This window comes from Macrosteles quadrilineatus, unplaced genomic scaffold (assembly GCF_028750875.1).
Source record: "Macrosteles quadrilineatus isolate MER2022 unplaced genomic scaffold, UCM_ALF_1.0 Scaffold_4__1_contigs__length_99947679, whole genome shotgun sequence".
Classification (NCBI taxonomy): domain Eukaryota; kingdom Metazoa; phylum Arthropoda; class Insecta; order Hemiptera; family Cicadellidae; genus Macrosteles; species Macrosteles quadrilineatus.
This window is the reverse complement of record NW_026542597.1, coordinates 30,578,457-30,600,324: the sequence shown is the minus strand read 5'-3', so window position 1 is coordinate 30,600,324 and position 21,868 is coordinate 30,578,457. Positions and strand designations below refer to the sequence as shown.

The 21,868-nt window shown below is 33.4% G+C and overlaps 1 protein-coding gene across 3 annotated transcripts; it reads left to right on the top strand.

Moving 5' to 3' along the window:
• On the top strand, positions 1 to 20,889 carry LOC128992192 (multiple coagulation factor deficiency protein 2 homolog). Of its 3 annotated transcripts, none has more exons than XM_054415655.1 (6): positions 1 to 120; positions 474 to 614; positions 1,180 to 1,337; positions 10,274 to 10,422; positions 14,330 to 14,546; positions 18,468 to 18,608. In XM_054415655.1, exons 1-5 carry the CDS (start codon positions 112 to 114, stop codon positions 14,533 to 14,535), a joined length of 663 nt encoding a protein of 220 aa, XP_054271630.1. In that variant the 5' UTR covers positions 1 to 111; the 3' UTR covers positions 14,536 to 14,546; positions 18,468 to 18,608. The 3 variants fall into 3 exon arrangements, with proteins under 3 accessions (XP_054271630.1, XP_054271629.1, XP_054271631.1); XM_054415654.1 differs by lacking the exon at positions 14,330 to 14,546 and adding an exon at positions 15,255 to 15,589 and having other exon boundaries at positions 18,468 to 18,578; XM_054415656.1 differs by lacking the exon at positions 14,330 to 14,546 and having other exon boundaries at positions 18,468 to 20,889.
• The last annotated feature ends 979 nt before the right edge of the window (positions 20,890 to 21,868 follow it).

Genomic DNA, 21,868 nt, shown 5'->3' with positions numbered 1-21,868 from the left:
GATTCTGATACTAGCTTTCGGTTTTTTTCCCTAAAGGAATTTTGTTTATGTCTTGTTGGCGTTTCTAGTTCTACATTCTATCTATACCACCTTTAAAAAAATATCTGAAATATGCTTCAAGTAAGAAACTCGTATCAATAGTTAATTATTCATAAACTATTTTAAAACATAGCTTTGAATTAATTAGACCTAACCTATAATACTTTCAATGCCTAGGATAAATTTGGTTTAGCCTTGTTCTAACTTTTAGGTTATGATACAGCTTTTAACTCGGTTTTTGGCCTATGCCTAACTTACCTGTTAAGTTTACGTGATAGTACGAGTACGAAATGTTTTTCTTTTGAACTAAAACTGCTTTTATGAAATCAGTTTATAGGAGTAAAATATTAGGCCTATGGGCTCTGTCCCAGCAATTAACCTAAGATTGATCTTGATGTTAGAAGGTCTCTAAGGTTTTTCATGTATGTTTTTAGAATACAATGGAACTCGTACAAAGCACGTTTCTTGTGTTTGCTGCATTACTTGTTGTGATTAATCCTCAAAAAGTTCCTCCAGGAGTCAACCCAACAACTTACCAACAGCCACCTCCCCCTCCACCTCAACAACAACAACAGGTTAGTCTATTTAATTATTCTGTAACTTAAGTAAATATTGAGTATTAAGCCTAAGGAACTGTTTTCATTCATCCAGCTGATGCATTTTAAAGTTGTAGTGGCAATGCATTTTTTTTTATGTTACAGACTTATTCTTGAACATTTAAATACCCCAGCTTGACTTAACCAATTAATAGTTTTATTAATACTTATGAAGTCAAACGGGGTGATGCCCGTGGGTAACAGCTTGTTATTATAGGGCCTATAGTCTCTGCCACTACGGACTACAACTACTGCCACAATATCATTGTACTGTCAGTTTGAGGGTTAAATTACTGTTCCATAAACATTATCTAGTTAAAAATGTCTTCATCCCTGGGGGCTATGAAAAGGTAACTTACAGTGGATTCTCAGCAGGCCTATGGCCTATCCCAAACCATGAAACTTTGTAGTCTTTGGACGTTTGCTCTCTGTTTCACTGTGATGGTTTCATAGTCTGTCACACTACCATCTGAGCAATCAATCTATCTAAACGTCAACCTTCTAAACTTATATGTTTTCGTTAAATATAAATCTCCATTTGCAGTACCAACCGCCACCTCCGCCGCCGCCATCGTACCAGCAACAGCCAATACAGAGTGCAGTACCTCTGGAGCATCATCAGGAGCGCCACCATCACGACCATCACTCCAGCCACGGCCAGCCTCAGCTACTCAATACTGCCAACCTTGCAGAGGAGAGAGAGTAAGATCTTCCATCACTTTACTGTTCTTCTTTTAGCGAATTTCCCATATAGGGAATAAGCTATTACCGTAGTACTCATGGTAAGACCTGGACCCGGGACCGATTATTTTTTCGTTTTGAGGTCCTTAGAGGCCAAAATCACCACGTCCAAATTCATATATAGGCTATATATATATTTATATATGTGTCCGTTAGCGCGATAACTCGAGCAAAAACGATCCGATTTTGATGTAATTTGGTACAAACGTGTAAACCTACGTTTATTCGAACGAGTTCGCAAACCAGCATGATCGGACCATGGGAACGGGGGTTTATGGGGGGTTTTATGGGGTAAAAATGGGGTTTTCCCACTTTTGACTCAAAAAACATGAAATTTTGCAATTTCTTTCCAAACTATTTTGTAGAGCTTAAAAAAACAAATAATTTAGTATATTGAAGCGTTATAATGCACCTAATGGTTATGGAGTAAATTCCAAAAAAATTGTAAATTTAAAATTCCCATGTTATTCTTATGGAGAATAAGTAAACTGTTGTAGTTTGCTTGTTTATTAACATTTTTTGCCCAAATTTGGAAAATGTTTTTATTTTTTACTAACTATTAACATTTTACATAAAAAAACACTTTTACCCTCCCTGTTGCAGCAAACCTAAGTATGTGTTAAACTGATTCTATTTAAATAGGGAATAAATGTGATATTTTTAAGGAGACATTTTAGTGTAGATCCAATCAGGCAAATGGAAATTCGCTTAGTCTGCAGGTTTGCTGCGGCGGGGTATTTCTCCTAACTGCCATATCACCAATTTCTTCACCACACCTCACCTCATTCATCCACCCTCTTTAAAATATTCTTCTCTACCTTCTTCCCTCCGGATGCATTGCACGACGTCCAAGTGCCACGACGTCCAATAATATTTTTCCAGTGCCACGACGTCTAAAACATAGTTTTAGAGTTGTTGCACGACGTCCAAGTGCCACGACGTCCAAAGGTACAGTAACTGCCAAAAATATAGCCTTTCTGCAAGCTTTGGACGTCGTGGCACTTGGACGTCGTGAAACAGCGCACTATAGAATTGTAAAAAAGTAACATTTGCACGACATCCAAAGTCGCTGCCAGTTGCACGACGTCCAAGTGCCATGACGTCCAATAAATATTTGACTGTTGCACGACGTCCAATATAGCTCAGCGCTGTTGCACGACGTCCAAGCTCCTTCATGATGACCGGTTACGATGACCGGCTACTTGCCGAACAGTGTTCTCTCGTGTGAAATGCTTATGGAACGTTTATTAGTTATATATACATGGGTATGGGTATATGTTCTTGTTCAGAAATTTAAATAACTATGCATATTTGAACCATTAATTAAAACATCATAAAGTAAAAAAAAAACATAAAAAGAAAAAATAAACAAGGCAACAGCTGGAAAACTATAAGGTTTACATGGTTTGAAAAATGATGACATTTTGTTAACAACCTATAAACTTCATTATGTTTGGAGTAAGCTTTTAAATACTTATTTTTTCAAGACTAGATGAATGTACATTGATCAACATGATCTTTGAAAACTATTTTTTATACCCTCATTTTAATTTTTACTAGTATAAAGAATAGAATACCTTTTTCGAACTGTTTTTTAGGCTTCAATTAAATGTTCTTATGTCGCAAATATGTTTATTAATAGTATTTACTTAACATTGGCTTAGTTTTATTTCAATAAATTTTGTGTTTGTGTTTTGTTACACCACTTATTAAATTGCAACCAATGAGAATATCATATAAATAAGTTGTACACAGGGTTCTTTTGTTTCCCCAACTCTAAAATACAACGCACATGAATTGAAAATGTTATAGGTTTAATAGTAGGCCTACTGTAGCGAATCGAATATCAATAAAGTTAACAATAAATTTACATATTACATATCCCTAGATTATAATTGAATGTGTTTACGAAGGAACACCACAACCTCAAAATTCAACATTACAGTATATTTACTCAAGATTTATTGTTTTCATATAGCACAGTTGATGTTGCCAACTAGCGTGGGAGCGGAAGTCCTAAAAAAGGCTGGTTCTCGGAAAAGTAATAAACTTGTAATTTGATTAAAACATTTTTTTAATTTTGTACAGGATTCATGGGATCCTCAGCATCAAGTACAAACTGCAAAAGGTGTGTGGAAGGTTTGATTAGACCTTCCGAGATTTAGACCTTCAGCAACTGATCCGTTTTTTACCTTCCTTTAACTTATTCTTTTTCATGTTGTGTAACATACATAGACTAGAGGGCCGCTCATGTAATGCCCTTGACAAATAAATTAACATTTTCGCACAAATACAAATCAATATCGTCATTAGACAAGAATTAAAAAATAAAATTTATAAACAAAACCTAATACGGCATATTTATGAACAAGTATGCCTACAAACCTACGATAAGCATGTTTGTTATTATTATACTTAACCTACAAATGCTATTACTTAGGGCATACCTGCTTTCCTAGATAAAACATGCGAACTAATTGCGAGTGCGACGTGAACTTAGAAAAAGACTAGTAAGAATTTACAACTGTGAATTTCTCAGAATTGATTGACAGTTCAGACGAACCTATGGCCACAGACTACGGAAACCTACAGTATTATTGTATTAGTATACTGTATTTGTATTATTGTGTTACTAGCAGAGTACCCGTCCTTCGTACGGGGTTGGCATATAAGTATGAATGCTTATTGCAGTTATGGGAGAGGACACGATAAAAAAAAGAAAACTGGTCTTTTAATTTATCCTATTGTGTAGCACACATCTACCATAGTCCTGATGTTCTACCACTGCACCTAAACCATGGAAAAAAAGTAAAGTTCTCATTGTGTACCACAACTTTTTTTGCTAGTTGGTTCAAATTAGCTGTGGTAATTAATGCAAACAAACAACATACTAGTGCTGCACCCTGTTTGGCAAGCCTTATAACTTTTTAATGCTGTTTTTGCTGTTTAATACCATAGAACCAACTTGTACAGTTGAAACGGCTGACAAAATTCTTTAATTTCTTTAAATATGAATACTCATAAGGTTAACATGAGAAAGTCCAGAGCCAGAGCCACCGGGGCGGAGACTGAAAGAATTTTTGAGGTAAGAATATGTTAATCGGGGATGTCATCTATCATCATACCAAATTTCAACCTTATCGGTTTAGTATTTTTCGCGTTTGCTCGTCACAAACATCCATCCATCCATCCATACATCCATAAATCCATGGTTTGCACTGTAAACAAAAAGCTATCACAATAGTTCCAAACCGACAAATAGAAAAATAGGAAAATATAAATAAATATGGAAAATAGGGTAATTTTCTAACATATTTTAGTGAAATTATATAATCAGGCAAATGGAAATTCAGTCTACAGATTTGCTGTGGCAGGGGGATTATATTACGGTTTACACAAAAATAAATCAAAACATAAACCTCATAACACTCAGGAAAAGGGCCTAGGTTGATAGGGCAATGATTATAGAATCTTAATTATTTCCTATATCCATGATGAATGATTTCTTTTAAAACGAATTATTCCCAGTAAAATATTATTACAGCATTTCACAAAAATAGAACAGACTCAGTATAATCTAAATATATATATATAAGTCCTCACTGACTGACTGACTCACTCACTCACTCACTCACTCACTCACTCACTCACTCACTCACTCACTCACTCACTCACTCACTCATCACTAATTTTTCCACTTCCCATTTACCTAGGAGGCTGAAATTTGGTACACCGATTCTTTGGGCATTAAATAGGAAAACAGTATAGTAGTTTTTATTCTGATCGGGCTTTCGGGCTCCGCCCCAGTGGCTCTAGAGTTTCCCATGATAACCTTATGATTTTTCATATTCAAAGGGAATTTCTTAACAGCTGTTTCAATTAAACAAGTTGGTTCTGTTCTATGATGTTACAATAGCATTAAAGTTACAAGGATTACCAACAGGGTGCAGCACTATTATTTTTTTAAATTTATGACTACAGCCAAAATGCATGTAATAAGTTTGTTCTCAATGGAAATAAATAAATTCATTTAGTCATTCATTTAATTTGCAACTAAAAGGTGAGTGAGCGTAGTGAACGAACTTCAACCTGGAAGCGAGTTAGCGCAGCGAACGAGCTAACCTGAAGGCAAGTGAGCGGAGCGATCGAGCTCCAACCTAAAGGTGAGTGAGCGTAGCGAACGTACTTCAACCAGGACGTGATTGAGCCATGCGAACGAGCTCACTTGTGAAGTTAAACGGGGCAAAGCCCGCGGGTACAGCTAGTAGATCATAAACATAAACAAATGAAGTAACTGAAAGAATCATATACTAATGAAATTACATTAACATATGGTTTGACAGCTACATTTAAGTAATGTAAAATAATGTTTACATTCGGGCTAGTAACATCATTATTTAAAATTTATAATCCTTACCCTCTCTGTTCTAATACTCGTGCATTATTTAATACTAGGTGAAACCCGTCGAGATCGACGGTTACTTTCAAGCCTTACGCCAATTCATTAGCCTTACTGCAATAAATTAAGTAAAAATATACATATTTTGAGCATTTATACCATTGTTTAAAGAGTAATAAGTGTAAAAAAATAATGATATTAATTACGTTAGTTACCAAATATGGTTGATCATTCAATGAATAAAATATTTCTCATACTGTACGTCATCGGAGTTATTATTAGTATGTTATCTGGTATCTCTTCCTTTGGAAGAATCTTTAAATAGTTAGTATTAAAATCGTATTGGTGGATCTTTTGTAGCTAAACACTTCCGTGATTTAATCAGTGTAATGCAGATTAATCTATCATTTTATTTGAAAAAAAATATCTGTTTGTTGGGAAGACACGTTCTAACTTCAAAGGGAGGTATAAACGTACAGTGTAAGTTTGATTTTTCCTTCGTCAAGTCGCGTCAGTTCATATCGTACTTCTGTGCCAATGAATAACCCTCTAGCACAGTTTTGAGAAATTGGTTTTGGGGCTACTGTTAAAGCTAGAATTCCTTAACGCAGGGGGGATGTCAGTTAGTTGTCTTAGCCTTATCAATTACAAAAAGTTGTCAATATAATCTTTCTACGGAATGTTAGGTGTATTGGAATATACTTGAAGTGAAGGTGGCTTTTATTCTTTAACGGTTGGGGACCTCCTCGTTTATATGGTCCTGCGGCTTCATTGGCAACAAATAATGCAGATGACATAGCAATGGCACATTTCCAAAAAGCAAAAATACTGTAAATTGGTTGTTATGTATATATTGACGTTTACATATTGTTCATCAACCTATCTTATAAAGGGATATGTGATCTAGTTTAAAAGGAATATGACCTTTCTGGCATGACAGTAGCTGCTTAAATAGTATTTTCTCTTTGTACCATATTTTACAGCCAAAATGTCGTGTTATTTTCAATAATGTTACCAAACCAGTGCACCAAAGTCCGTAATATAGGCAGGTGCAAATAATTTCTCAATATGGGTACCATTTTAGGCTAGGTTTCTATGTTTGGATTTTATTAGACACGATAAGAGCAGATATTTCTACATAAATATTTGATATGTGTAGAATAATACTTAAATGTAGGCAAAAGTGGTGAAAAAGGCAGACACCAACCCTTACAATAGATATAAGATAATTCATTAAGAAATAATTTAAGAATTGCTGTGATGAAAGGATTTTCCATTGATTTCGTAATGGAACGTTATATTGAAAAACATGACATTATAAAGAAGAAAACTAATTTTAAAATCCAAAATAACATTGCAAATAGTTATTTGGTTGAATTCAGTAAATTTAAAATGAACAGCTGTTTCATTAAAAAGTATTTTTCACATGGCCAAAATGTAAACAACTCTGGGGAGGGATCTTTATAGGCTTCTGGGACAGAGTCCTACGGGATATTGCTTAGTTTTTCTTTTGATAACTCATCTACAGACCAAGACCTTTCTTTGGACACATCTATCAAGTTTCTACGCCCAGCTATTCTCTCAAATTAGTGGGGATAAAGATTCCAATTAAATATTTAGATTCCCCCATGTTAATCTTATGGGAGAAACTCCAACTTTGATGGCCTGTGGGGCAAAGCCTGAGAGTTTTTATTACATGAATTGGTGAAAGGGGGCATCTACACAAAAAATACTTTATTTTGACACTTCGTTTGTAAAAATCCGTCCATTATTAACGGAGGAGTAGTGTTTTGTAGAAACCGCCTTCACGTATTATATATAAGGATGTTTGAACCAGCTGTGTGGAATTGTGAAATCAAAATTCATTTGACAGTAAGTTCTGGTTGTTTACATTTTTAAATTATTTAGGTTTGCTCTTGTTACCATGGATACCATCAATCAATATTTTAAAATCTTTCACCTCAAATTTTTGAAAGCCCACGGGGCAGAGCCCTAGGACAATAACTAAGAGGGAATAGTTGTATATTATGTATCCTCGGAGCTGTAGCTTCATTTGCGTGCAATTTGAGCCCAGTCGGTTCAGTAATTTTTGAGATTATCTCATACAAACACACAGACACACACACACACACAGACACCACCTCTTCTTTATAATAGTATAGATAGATAGATAGATAGATTACTATTATAGTATTACATATTGTCTGTGCTATGGCTAAAATACGTTTTTATTACTGCATCAGCTGGAGACACTCTCTGAATATCTGCTTCAACCATTTGTTGTCAAACATTGATCTCGTAAAATAGTGAAATTATTTTTCGTATGCACTAATAGAGCAAGGTTTGTACTAAAAGAAAACAAACCTTCTTTTAGTTTAAAAAATACATGTTTCACAGGAAACATTTTTAACCATTGTAGTAACATCATTATAGCTTAAAAAGTTGATAAGTGATAGTTTACATAATATTTAGCACATTTGACGGATAAACCTTTTTTGAATTCGTCATATTATAATAAGTGTATGAAAATTCATATATCTGTGTATCAATATCTACTTATCTCATTTCTGTTCAATGGAAGTTATACAATTTCAATGATACCGGTACTTAAATGGGAAGTCTTACAGCTGTTATAAAACTGTGCATACATTTTATCTTACGATTAAATTTGCTACCAATTGATATAGTATGACAATTCTATTCTACTGCAGTACTTAGAATTCTACCACTACTCACATTAAACCTACCATATTTACTTTTGGGCTAGTGATTAATTTATTGTATTAATCATACAATATAGTGAATAGTGTGGTCATTTATTTATTTCGTTTCTATGACATAGCTCTATTTTGTAGAAATCCATTATGCAATCATAACAACAGAAATACTGCATCATTACATTTTACGGTGACATAGTATTTATTTTACATATAAAAAATTTAAGCTAATGCAATAATTAGCTCAATTAGAACCATTGAATATTGAATAATTTACACATTAATCGAAGACGAAGCGGTTGACAACTTTCAAACACTTGACTAGGCCTAGTTGCCTTCAATAATTGTAATGCGAACTGTATGCACTGAGGTCGGCAAACAGTGTTCACAGTGTGCAGGCACTTTGGACGTCGTGGCACTTGGACGTCGTGCAACAGTCAAATATTGATTGGACGTCGTGGCACTTGGACGTCGTGCAACTGGCAGAGGCTTTGGACGTGGTGCAAATGATACTTCTTTACAATCCTACGGTGCGCTGTTTCACGACGTCCAAGTGCCACGACGTCCAAAGCTTGTAGAAAGACTATATTTTTGGCAGTTACTGTACTTTTGGACGTCGTGGCACTTGGACGTCGTGCAACTACTCAAAAATTATGTTTTGGACGTCGTGGCACTGGAAAAATATTATTGGACGTCGTGGCACTTGGACGTCGTGCAACACTCCCCTTCCCTCCATCTCCATCAAAAGTATTTTCCTAGGATTAGTCTTTTTGGGAACTTCTCTAATGTTCCAACCATTTCGGTCTTGCTTTTTCTGCCCATTGTAATCCGCAAATAAAGAAAGGGTTTTTACTTTCCCTATCTTCCGTAATGTTTTGTTCCCTATTCTTAAGTTCATTTTATTTATTAGAAGAGCTATAATGGCTCAACATAATCCTCTATTGAGGATTAGATGATTGGTTGTCTTAAAAATAAAAAAGATTTGAGAATTATAACTTAAAATGCAAAATCAATAACTTCTTGTAAAGGTATTATTAAAAAACTTAATGTTTTGACTTTGCCATCATTTTATATTTTGTTATATTTTTTGTTATTTATTTTGTTATTCGTTAAATGCAATTTTAATAACCTAATAACAGTAAATAATAATAAAAATAGATCAACCTCTGTTACTGGATAATGTTTTGTGACCAATAAAGAATTTGAGTTTGAAGTAGGCTAAAGATGTGAAAGTAAACATAGTATTCCCTCAGTTACCTGAAACATAACGCTCAGACTGATGCATGGATATTGTGCCTCTTATTTTTCAATGTCTAACCCTTTCGATGCTAGAATTTTTTTGTAATTTTTAAAAAAAATGGTAGAGTTATTTATTTATTTTGTCTGAAAAGTGCTAGGCTTGCCACGGGGGCGAGGTCTAGTGTGCAAGAAAAAAATCTGTAAAAATAAAAATGTTCATCTCAAAAGTGCTAAGGAACGATATATCGGGCCTCGATTGTATGAGGAACCAAAAGAAACCATTGAATGTTGCGCCGGCATGATATATCGTTGCTTAGCACAATTTGAATGAAACACGAACTACGATATATCGTACCATAGCACTTTTTGGTAAAAGTTTCACAATGATATATCGTCGCATAGCACTGAAAGGGCAGATAGAGAATTTGTCATTTCAACTTTGGCCTCAGTGACCATCTAATCAATACCGGTAATCTATATTTTCCTGTTACTGTAGTACGTTTTATACAAACTGAGGTTAAGATGAGTGTATTCGTGTTCAGGCACATGCAAGAACATTTGAATGTGAACATTGACACCAGTAAGATGTCAGAGCAGGAATTGCAGTTTCACTATTTCAAGATGCACGACGCCGACAACAACAACAAACTCGACGGTTGTGAGTTGATCAAGTCTCTAATCCATTGGCACGGTAAGTTTCTTACGAATTGTAAAATTCCTCAAACTCAGAATACGTTTGGAGTTGTTTTACCATCTGCATTGTTTGTTTCAACGGTTTTTCACTAACTCCATTGATAAACTATTTTGGGTATTGTGACCAAAAATAATAGGGATACATTTTTTCACTTTGTAATGTGGTTGAGTAACTTAAGGGATCATTTGAAAGGGTATAATTTTGCCAAGAAAAGGAGACAGCTGGGTGAATAAAAGTCGCAACGGTTGTTGCAGTTAAGTTAATCCCTCTCTCTTAAAAAAAGAACAATAATAGTAATTTTATCAGTAACAATAGTAAATTGTAGCCTTTTCCATCAGTACGTCTCGGGTGCAGAAAGTACAAAAAGTGTTTTATTTTCAAAACAATTTTTGTATAGTACAAAGCATATTAGACCAAACAAAACTCATAAACAATGGTTTGTAAAAAACACTGCAGGAAGTGGATCAATTATTTTCTTAATAAATCAATTTTGTAAACGATAATAATACATCAATTGCAAACAAATTCAAGCTGATTTTTAAAGTATTTAGTTTTAAGCATCTTCTGTAAACAGTGGCATGAACTAAGTTGTATGATGTAAGTTAATTTATAGTAGGTAAGGTAATTAATGGCAAAACTAAATTTGTAATAGCCTAGTTAACTTATTTCATCGCTTCTTACTAGAATAAAATTTATCATGTCATTGGTGTAAAAATCAATCCATGGCAAAGAAGAGGAATGCTTTTGTCTTTTGTCTCGCCCCAAATTGTTAAAGAATGAAAAAATATATAATATATACAGGGTGTTTGTGAACTCTCTCAAAAAAATTCACAGGATTATTCCTTTGGGTTAATACATGAATATTTTACATTATAAACATGGGTCGCCGGAGCCTCGTTTTCCGTCTGTCTGTCTGTATGTGTTTTTTTATAAATAACCTTATAACTCGAGTTTGAATCGAGGTACACACTTTAAATTTGACACACTTGTGTATTTTAACGTGGTACACAAACATACAAAATTTCATTTCGTTGACTATAGCCGTTTCAAAATGGCAGCCATCTAAAATCTTTGACCTCAAATTACATGAAAACCACTAGAGTTACAAAAAAAAAACAAAAAAACACAAGAATAACAAAATGTAGGAAATTTTATGCCAAATCAAATGACACATAGATCTTAAAGATCAGACAACAAACAGCTGAGTTATTAATTTTTTAAATAATTAATAATTTCTTTACTGGCTTTTAATTGTTATTGTTTATTCTTTAAAATCATCTGATCCTTTCTAAATTGTTACAACAATGTATGACAGCTGGTTGGACGGATGATTTTGAGATGATGATCAGATGATTTTTTGAGTTATTAGTTTTTTTAAATAATTTATCATTTCTTTACTGGCTTTTAATTGTTATTGTTTATTCTTTAAAATCATCTGATCCTTTCTAAATTGTTACAACAATGTAAGACAGGTGGTTTGCCCTAACAACAACATTTAGTTTTTTTACTATATGGTAAATCTATTAAGTGTCCTATATTTACCTTAACTATTGAGATCTGTTTAAGGTTATGTAATGTACTCTGTATCAGATGATTTTAATGAATAAACAATAACAATTAGAAGCCAGTAAAGAAATTATTAATTATTTAAAAAAATAATAACTCAGCTGTTTGTTGTCCGATCTTTAAGATCTATGTGTAATTTGATTTGGCATAAAATTTCCTACATTTTGTTATTCTTGTGTTTTTTTTGTAACACTAATGGTTTTCATGTAATTTGAGGTCAAAGATTTTAGATGGCCGCCATTATGAAACGGCTATAGTCAACAAAATGAAATTTTGCATGTTTGTGTACCACGTTAAAATACACAAGTATGTCAAATTTAAAGTTTGTACCTTGATTCAAACTCGAGTTATAAGGTTATTTATAAAAAACACATACAGACAGACAGACGGAAAACGAGGCTCCTGCGACCCATGTTTATAATGTAAAATATTCATGTATTAACCCAAGGAATAATCCTGTGAATTTTTTCGAGAGAGTTCACAAACACCCTGTATAAAAATAGATAATATGGAGCTATATACCTTTTTAAACTTGTAGTTTTCATTTGATAAAACTGAAGACAATTTTATTGATTGGTTTATTCTGGTCTTTCAAAATTTGTTCATTCTGCTATCACTGCAGACTTTATTTTTTCATTTAATCATTGATTATTTAATAGTGGGAAGCAATAACCTACTAACACTTTTGTTTTGACCATCTAATACTTTGTTTGTTTTGAACATTTCCTTAAAAGACTAACGGTCTCAAACCCTCACAATAAGATTGAGTTTCATGCACGTATTGACGTACTCACACAATGGTTACATATATTTTTGTTTCAATTCTATGAATAAATCAAGTAATTAATTTATACACTTTAAATAACAACAATTTTTATATGTCATCCAACAAACTATTTCAAACTGGTTTCTTTTCTGGCCCTCAGCAATAAAAAATGAATTAAAATGAAAGGTAAGTAGTCAATATTGTGAATTGCTAGCTCCTTGGTGAAATTTTGTTTGTGATTTTTTTTAGAAATTGCAGGTTTTACAAACAATAGTTATTTGTGTAACTAGTGGTGAAAGTGGCACTTTGCTGCACACGAGAGCAATGTTTACGCACGAGCCGCAGGCGAGTGCGGAATGATCTCGAGTGCAGCAAAGGCCTTTTTCACTCGTGTTACACATTATATTTTTCCTACAGTCACTATAAAGCATATAAATAATTAGTCTTTCAAACACTATACAACACGTTTTTAGGTTCAGCTGGCAACACAAATGGTGTCCTAGAGAAAGTAGTACCCGCGGTCCGTATCACTCCGCTATTTTTCCTCGGCAAGAAATGTGCTCCGCGTTTTGAGAATATTTCCGTATGTTTTTGTAATTTGAAGTGGTTTCCGCGCCTAAAAAAAATGCTTTAAAGGTATTTTCTCGTTTATTAAGATCGTAGGAATGTTTTAAAAACGTTTAAAAGAAAAGTCCAGTTAGTTCAGAAATACCGAAACTATAAACACGAAATGACAGGTTAAATCGTAGTTATAATAGTCAATCAGCTGCTCATAGTATTATATTTATATTATTATCATTAAGTGTTGCCAACCTATTTTCAAGCGTACACAGATTACGTTCATAATAGAACCACGCTGTTTTGTGTTGTTTCGTTGGAATCCTGATGTGCGGCAAAGTATAAACCGTACGGCAAAGAATAAACGGTACGGCAAAGTATAAATATGCAGCAATTAGCAGCTTTCTGTACTATAAACAGTACAAGGAAGCCAACTTTGTCGGGTGACTGTAGGAAAAAATTTTTTTAATTTTCTTATCCTTTCTATTGTACTTTTCTATTTTCATTGTGTTTTCATTTATTTTTTACATCTCAATTGAGGGTGTTAATTTAATTATGTGTCATGTGTTCTGAGAGTAAAAAACCGCTACTTATAAAAAAAGTAGCGTCATAGGAAAAAAAACCATATTAACGAAACTTATAGTATCCAGAATTCCCCTATAACACTAAGGTTGTGAAGAATGCATTGAAGAAGGAAAGAATACACAATGGACTTACCCAAGAAAAGAGTTTTGCGCCATTGATAGCACAAAAAAGTTCACAATGCTATAACTTTTTTTCTGCTGTCAAATGTAATGTTCTTTTCTTCGGTAAGTTATATCTTTATTCATTCAGTCATTCATTATGTATACATAAGCCAGGTCTTCTTTCCTTTAAAAACTATTAAGACAAATTAATAGGAAGCTGAAACAAAAATACGTTTGTAACCATTTTGTTAAACGTAATCGGTTTGAATGCTGCATCACGTTTGTCTCCGGGTGGGGCTTGTATGTCTGTTTGTGTTGCCGCTCGTAGAGCAAGGTCACCAGGATCCGTCGTCTGGCCACCAGACGCCTCCGCGGGAAAAGATCTTTACAGACGAGGAGCTGACAAACCTGATAGACCCGATACTCAACATGGACGACGGCAACGGAGACGGGTACATTGACTATCCAGAGTTTGTCAGAGCACAGCAGAAGGCGGCAGCGGCGGCACAGGCGCAGGGGGCTCGACCCACGTGAGCAAGGCGACGGTGAGTTAGGTTAAGTGAGTTTCAACCAGGTGGAGGATATTTACTGTGATGGTTAACGACTTTACTGTTGTAATGAATGCTGTGAGTACTTTATACATGTAGGTTTTATAGTTTTTTCTCGTCAGCTACCAGTAATAATTAGATATACATTAAATTGGCGTCAATCAGACAATCTGTGCTCCTCCAAACATTCTTTATTTAACCTTAAAACAAAAAAATTAAGCATTCAGTAATAGATAAGCAATGTTTTGAGGACTCTGTTGTATTTAAATGGTGTTATTTTATTGTATCTTTTACAATAATTTTTTGTTGGTTTTTCGTGTTAAATTTATTTCATATGTTCATTGTGAGAAAATTTGTTCCTTTAAATAAAATACAGTCTGTACAAGATAGAATGTGATCAGAGGAAATCTTTAAGGCTGAATAGGATAGGTTGCGTATTTCTCCTATTCCTAAAAGTGGTTTTTGGTGTTCATTGTAGTAGGTAAGTAACACGTGTGCCTGACATCAATAATTTAATAGTTGATCGATAATAATCACATACATTCGATATATAGATACTTTCATATCATGGTGCATGATTTGTGAATGTTGCACGAATTAAAACCGTTTGTCATTAATTTTGTTGTTTATGTTTTACATTTTTTAAGGAAAGTAAATCTTAAATATAATCAAAGGGACTTTGTTTTATCATTTGTGGTTTTTCAGAGGAACACTCGCCTGAAGAGCCATTTAGTAATAATGATGAAGAAATAATGGAACTTATAGATCAGATTATGACAGAAGCTGATCTAAACTTTGATGGTTATATTGATTGGATTGAGTTTAACAACTTAAACTCCAACAGTACAAAAGATTATGATTTAGAAAACGATGAAAACATTTCTGAGGAAATAACAGAGGGTTCTGGGGACAAAATGTTCCATGGGGATAATACTAATCACATTGTGGAAAACGCTGTTGAGGAATCAGAAGGGAAAGTAGAAAATCATGAGGGCAAGGAGAATATTGATGTACAATTGGTCTGATGGAAGCATAAAGCTGTAAATATTTTTATCTCCAACACTATGTGGTATACTCACTGTTGGGACACTCAAGAGCACAATATACAAATAACATTTAGTGAATGTGTAACTTAAAGATGTGCAAACCCTAGGTTAATGGTTAACTTAGCACTAACAATCCAAAGTACAACTTAATATGCCTCCTGGCACCAGTATTTGTTGTTTGTGTTTTAGCCTATAGTATCTCAATTTGGTATTTCATTTCAATCAATCTAGTATCTTTTGTAGAAATTCAGGAACCAAAATAAAGATAACCTGTTGATAAAAATCTAGACGATTCAATAATAAGGATTTAGAGCTAAAATCAAGACTACATGTTGATATAAAATCAGGAGCTAAAATCAAAATTACCTGTTGATATAAATGTGTAACTAAAATCAAGAAAATCCATTGATAGGAATCTGAAACCAAATCAATATCACAAATTTGTATTGAATTTGTTGTGATATACAACAAATTAGGGATGGACGAGATTGGATTTTTAGTTTGAGACGAGACGAGACAAGATTTTTTATTTCTCATAAAATTTTGAGACGAGATCGAGACGGGATTTCCCTTCTCATACACAACGGGAAATGCACGTTCAAAATTTTTACCTGAATTTGTAACATTGTTAGATGACTGTTTAAATAGAAAAATAATGATAATAGGCAAGAACATTTACAATCTTTTATTAAAAAACATCAGCATAACATTTTTTTATTAATCACGCCTAACTTATTAAAAATGCTTACGATTAGGAAACATAGTGATATCAGTTAGGATAGAGTTCAACTTATCCTAAAATAAAATAAATCATAAAATAAAAGCAATATTAATTTTTATAAAATAGTTACTTGTTTTGACTTTTTATTGTAATAAAACATTCCTCACACTGCTTACACTTAACAAAACTTCTCAAATGTTATTAAAGTAATATTATTAAAATAATTAAAGTAATATTTACATTTAAAGAATTAATTAAATAAGAACGCCTTCGCAAAGGAAACGCAACTACAACACGCTCCTGTATTGCGGGTATTGCATTGACTTTCTGCAGGCATTTTTTTTTTTTTTTTATTTTTTTTTTTTATTCTTGTCTCGATAAAAATCTCGGCCAAAAAGAAATCTCGTCTCGTGTAATAAGATTTAAAATTTCCCGAAAATTTCCCGAAATTTCGAGACTTGACCATCCCTACAACAAATATGAGTAGACGCGAAGACCGAAAATACCCACAATGCATCACACACTAGGAGTGGTAGGGGGTGAGCCTCTAGCCAGGCGTTCACTAGTCTAGTTACTCCTAGTCCAGTTGTGTTTCCTGTCCTCTCCAAGGTAGTAGGTGAGCTTAGATCGGGTCGTGCAAATCAATTCCATTCGTGGTGTTAGCTAGACAAATTTCTATTTTCATTAAATCGTAAAGCCTATATCCCGCAGCGATATAATTGCCGCGCGAAGTGAAAGTAAAATCAGTTTTGAGAAGGAAAAAGTTGAAAAATTTCAGTGTTCTGATGTAAGATTTAAAACTTCCTAGAACAGTTTATACACTATTTCTCTGCTGTAAAATTTGAAACATGTTGTTCTTTAAATGTAACAATAGTTCACAATACTGAACCCTAATAAAACGTTTGCACTACTTCCTTTACTAATGCACTGCGCACAGTCATGCACAATATTATGTTGTTGAATTTGCATTATTTTTATTGTAGCTAAATACATAGACAAATAGAATAAATATAGACTGTCAAAGAATGTTCTGTGATGTGCCGCCAGGAGTGCAGTGTAGTTACGGCGCACACTGCTTTGGGTGAGGAGCCGTATGCCACCAGCAGACGATGCAGCGGTGTATGCCATAACTACACGGCACTCCTAACGGTAGACGCCGGAACATATGCTTAACGCAGCACTGCTGTCGGTCTATATTTATTCTATTTGTCTATGTCAGTACTAACCTCGGAACCTAGATTGTGTGTTACAATGATTACTATTGATCTCACAATCACTATTAAGACAACGCACGTAGGAGAGTATCTTAAGTTGAAAATTGATGCAAAATAAGTTTAGAACTGAGTTGAAAGATTTCAGTCAACTCAAATACTGTAATACCATTTATATGAATAACTTATAAACACTGATGTGTATTTAAAATTTTCAATAGATGTTACATCGCTAAACTGTAAATTCACTTACAAAAGCAACACTCTCTCTTCTGTATCTCAATTTTTCTTTTTTGGCTAAGAAAGATGACCTCAAAAGGAGCCTCAGCTAGCAGTGGTAGCTTTTCAATTGTCAAAACTGCCAAACTTGTGACTTTCCATTTTCATTTGTGTTCACAATGGATTAATTTTCATTACATTACATTACATTACCAATTGAGATGGGGAGGCAACTGAGCATATGAATATGAGTGAAGGGTGAGTGTAGAATGGAATGAGATGCCTCATGTAGCTTTAGTGACTATTATCAGCCGTTTCTTTAGAACAAAACAAAACCGTTATTAAAAGCCAACGATCAAGAACAGCTGGGTTTAGTTTTAAATTGTGTAGACGTTATCATCGCACAAGGCAGTCACGGAAATGTCATCGTCGTCATGCGCAATGGCGGCAAAATCATGAACATCTCCTGCGAACGTTTAGACTTTATCAACGACTCCCGCGGTCACGCAAACTTTGGAGATGAGTTTTAAATGAATTTTAAGTGTTTTTTTATTGATAACATTCCAGTAATCCGTCAGTATCACAGTCCTATATCTGCCAAGGTAGTGGTGGGTCACCAGACCAAGAGGTTGGGAACCGCTGGTCTAGAGTACTATTTCTTCTATAGCGATTTTATTCTACTATTTGTATAGCACTGATACCTGTATTTATTTTATTCTAGATGACCAAGGACAGGAGAATGAAGAAATTCCAGTTCTGACCGATGAAGAAATTGCACAAAAAGTTGACAAATTACTGCAACTGATGGATTCCAATTTTGACGGGTACATTGATTGGGTTGAGTTCCAGTTGAATAATTCACAAGATTAAAATCTATTTTCCTTGTATTAGTCTCTAAGTAGTTTTAACAAGTTTTGAACAATTTTTAATTTTATGCTGAAGTAAAATCTTGTACATTCTTAACTTCATTTGAGATATTTTCATGTGAAGAATTTTTAAGCTGATACAAATAAATTTTAGTTGACTTATTTCTTAGAATTTGAAACCTGTGTGGCTGGTCATATTAAAATTTTAATTAGTCGAGACCACATAGATGGTACATGGGGACCTACGCCATGCAAGCAAACACAAGTTTAAAATATGAAATCGTGAGGTACTACAGCAAAAGGAGATTCAGTCATGAAAAAAAGTTTACGTTAACAATTTTCTTCGTAATTAGCCTATCAATCTTTCTCAAGTTATTTTCATTTGCTCCTGTGTTACCAAATGTATATGGGAAATAAAGGCCCATTGACACGCTAATAGCGATATAATAATTGCGGCATTTTTATAAATTCAAACTTAACTCATCCCCTGTTAGACTTAGAAATAAGAAGGAAGCATTCCTTATTTAGGTATTTTGAAGTTTTTTGTGTGCATCGTGGACCCCTCTTATTTGGAGACCTTGGGCCTAGACTCTTGTTAAAATTTAAAATGTGACAAATTTGTTTTACTATCTGAAGTTCAATACAAAACTTAATGAATACATTTTCAACCCATACTTTATATGTGGGTAGAAACTACTAAACTATAAACAATAAATGAAACCAGCAAACATGTAGAGCAGGCTGTGACTTGGTTCTTAACGTTTGGTGTTTCGCGGGTGGCCATATGCATTTTATACGTGACTTTGTGTGTGAGTAGTTTGGTTACTCCAAATTAGGAAGTTGAGAAATTAAAAAATGAAATATCCTAGGAGGTATGCCAATTAATTGTAAAATTGTTTGTATTGCTCAACTTAAAGACTGCATCAAAACACTAACGACGGCACTGCTACGTAGTAGATTTATTTTAGATTTGTTGACCATGATAGTATGGATCTTAAAAAAACTTCTCTGATTGAAATGAATAATGAATTCCTAAACTCAATTAGATCAATGTTAATTTATTATAATCTTTTGGTCTCATTTTGGACTTTGGTATCTCTTTGTGTTCATCACTAAAAACAAGTAACATTGATAAAGGATTATTAATTTGTGTTCCAACAGAAATTTGTAAAGTAAAACTTCTGACTTGAAATAGTTCAGAATGTAAAAAAACTGGTTACTGTTAAGTGCTAAAAATAAAACTATTTAAATCCAAATTTATTTTACTCCTACTTATTTTTTACCACTATTTATTTTTTGTATTTAACTTAATTAAAATGGTGTGTAATAATGATAATTAAGTTAGTGACACTATAAATCATAAAATTCTGTAAAGTGTCTTTACAACTTTCACCACTCTTGATTTTCTTAACTTTTTTCTTCAAATCGTTAACTGTTCTGAAATGCTAGTTTTAGTTTACTATGCCAAGTGTATGGGACTTTACTGTAGCTATTTTGGTGTACTAAAACCGTTTTATTACTTCAGCTTTGATAAACGATCATGGAAGTTTTAACTATTTATGTTAGTTAATTGTTGTATTCGATAGTTTTATTTTCTGTATAAGAGATATATATTTTTATATTGCTATTTTTTACGAGAGACTCTGAAGCTGCTATGGACCAACCCAATTATAAATTTAAAATAAAAGAATTATGATTTGAAGCTAAGTGAGAATTTTGGTAGTTAATTTGCTGATTACTACTAAAATCATGGACATTTTGAAATAAAATTACACTTAGGTTACCAATTTTTATTTTTTGAAACTGTGTTTAAAGTGTTTTTGATCTATTTGCCAATATATATTACAGTATTTCCAAGTAAGTCTAATAATAATTTTTTCTACCACAATCTAACTGTGTTTATTTTTATTTTGATGAATTAATTTGTATTCAAACCAAAGAGCTTCTATAAAATAATCTCTGAATATTGAATCAAGTTATTTTTTTTAATGTTAAAGTTTCCCATGTAAAATGTGATAGATACAAAGGTTGTGGGTTTTCTAAGGTTTTGTATGTAATCTCATTTGATAAGATTGAGTATGATTGTGTTAGTTAAGTAAATTCATGTCTTATTTTATGTGTTCATTTGTAAATAATAGATGTTTTATTGTTTGTCGTTTGAATGATTTTTATTTTTGTGTAATGTTTTTAGTTGGTGATTAATAAAGATATTGTTTACTATGTGTGAGTTTAGTCATAATACGGCATTAAAATGTTTATAAACTAGTTTAACATGTTTTTAAAGTGGAAATATTTCATGACCTTTACTCTTATTTAATACTTTTATCATTCACAGTTTTCAAGATACTGTATTGTGAAGCATATGGTACCTGTTACCAACGATTTATAATTTGAAATTTCTGCTACAAAGTTACCTATTTAATTGATTTTAGATTATAGTAAACAAGATTTGCAGAAATATTGATCCAATCCTGACATTATAAAGCCAAAAAGATTTGTACAAGAAATGGTCTTCATGGGAGGTATCCAAGAAACAACATAATACTGCACTGGTTTGATTCAATTAGGATATTTGATTGATAAAATAGAAGAATTACCTTATCCAACCACAGTTGCTGGTATGACTAGTTTCGTTCCTTAGAACATCGTCAGGTCATTGTATGCAACCACATCATCAATGTATTAATACATTGTGGTATGTCAAAAGATTCTTTAAAACACTGTCAGATTCACAATAGTAAAAACTAGTCATGTTGATCAAATTATTAAAACTGAATAAACAAAGTGATAAAATTGGTTAAAACTGTAAAGGCTGGCCAGCTCTGTCTTATCACTGTCACTGACTAAAGTTAGTCACAAAAAGTCACTGAAATTGGTGAAATAACACACAATAGTCACATTACACAAACTAAACTATGTCCAATTGACAAAGCCAACTAAAAAATCTGCAGTCCACAAGCTCTAAAACAATCAGATCAGTGACACAGAAAAATGCTATTTTGTGTCCACTAAATGAATAGTGTTTCAAATAAACTAAAAGAATCATTACAAAAAGAAGAGATGATGATTTTATTTTTGCGCCAAATTGCACTGGTTGCCCTAGTAAATTTTATTTGGTGTATTGTCAAACCAAAATAAGGTAACAATAGTTGAGTTGTATCAGTTTCTTTACTATGAGATCTTGATGTGTACCAGTGTTGTTGGAGAAGAGGTGATAATCTTTGACCCATAATTATTTCAATAGAAATAGTGGGAG

Coding starts and splice junctions, on each gene's coding strand:
- LOC128992192 (XM_054415654.1), top strand. Junction 615..1,179: donor CACCTCAACAACAACAACAG/GTTAGTCTATTT, acceptor CTCCATTTGCAG/TACCAACCGCCACCTCCGCC. Junction 1,338..10,273: donor AACCTTGCAGAGGAGAGAGA/GTAAGATCTTCC, acceptor ATTCGTGTTCAG/GCACATGCAAGAACATTTGA.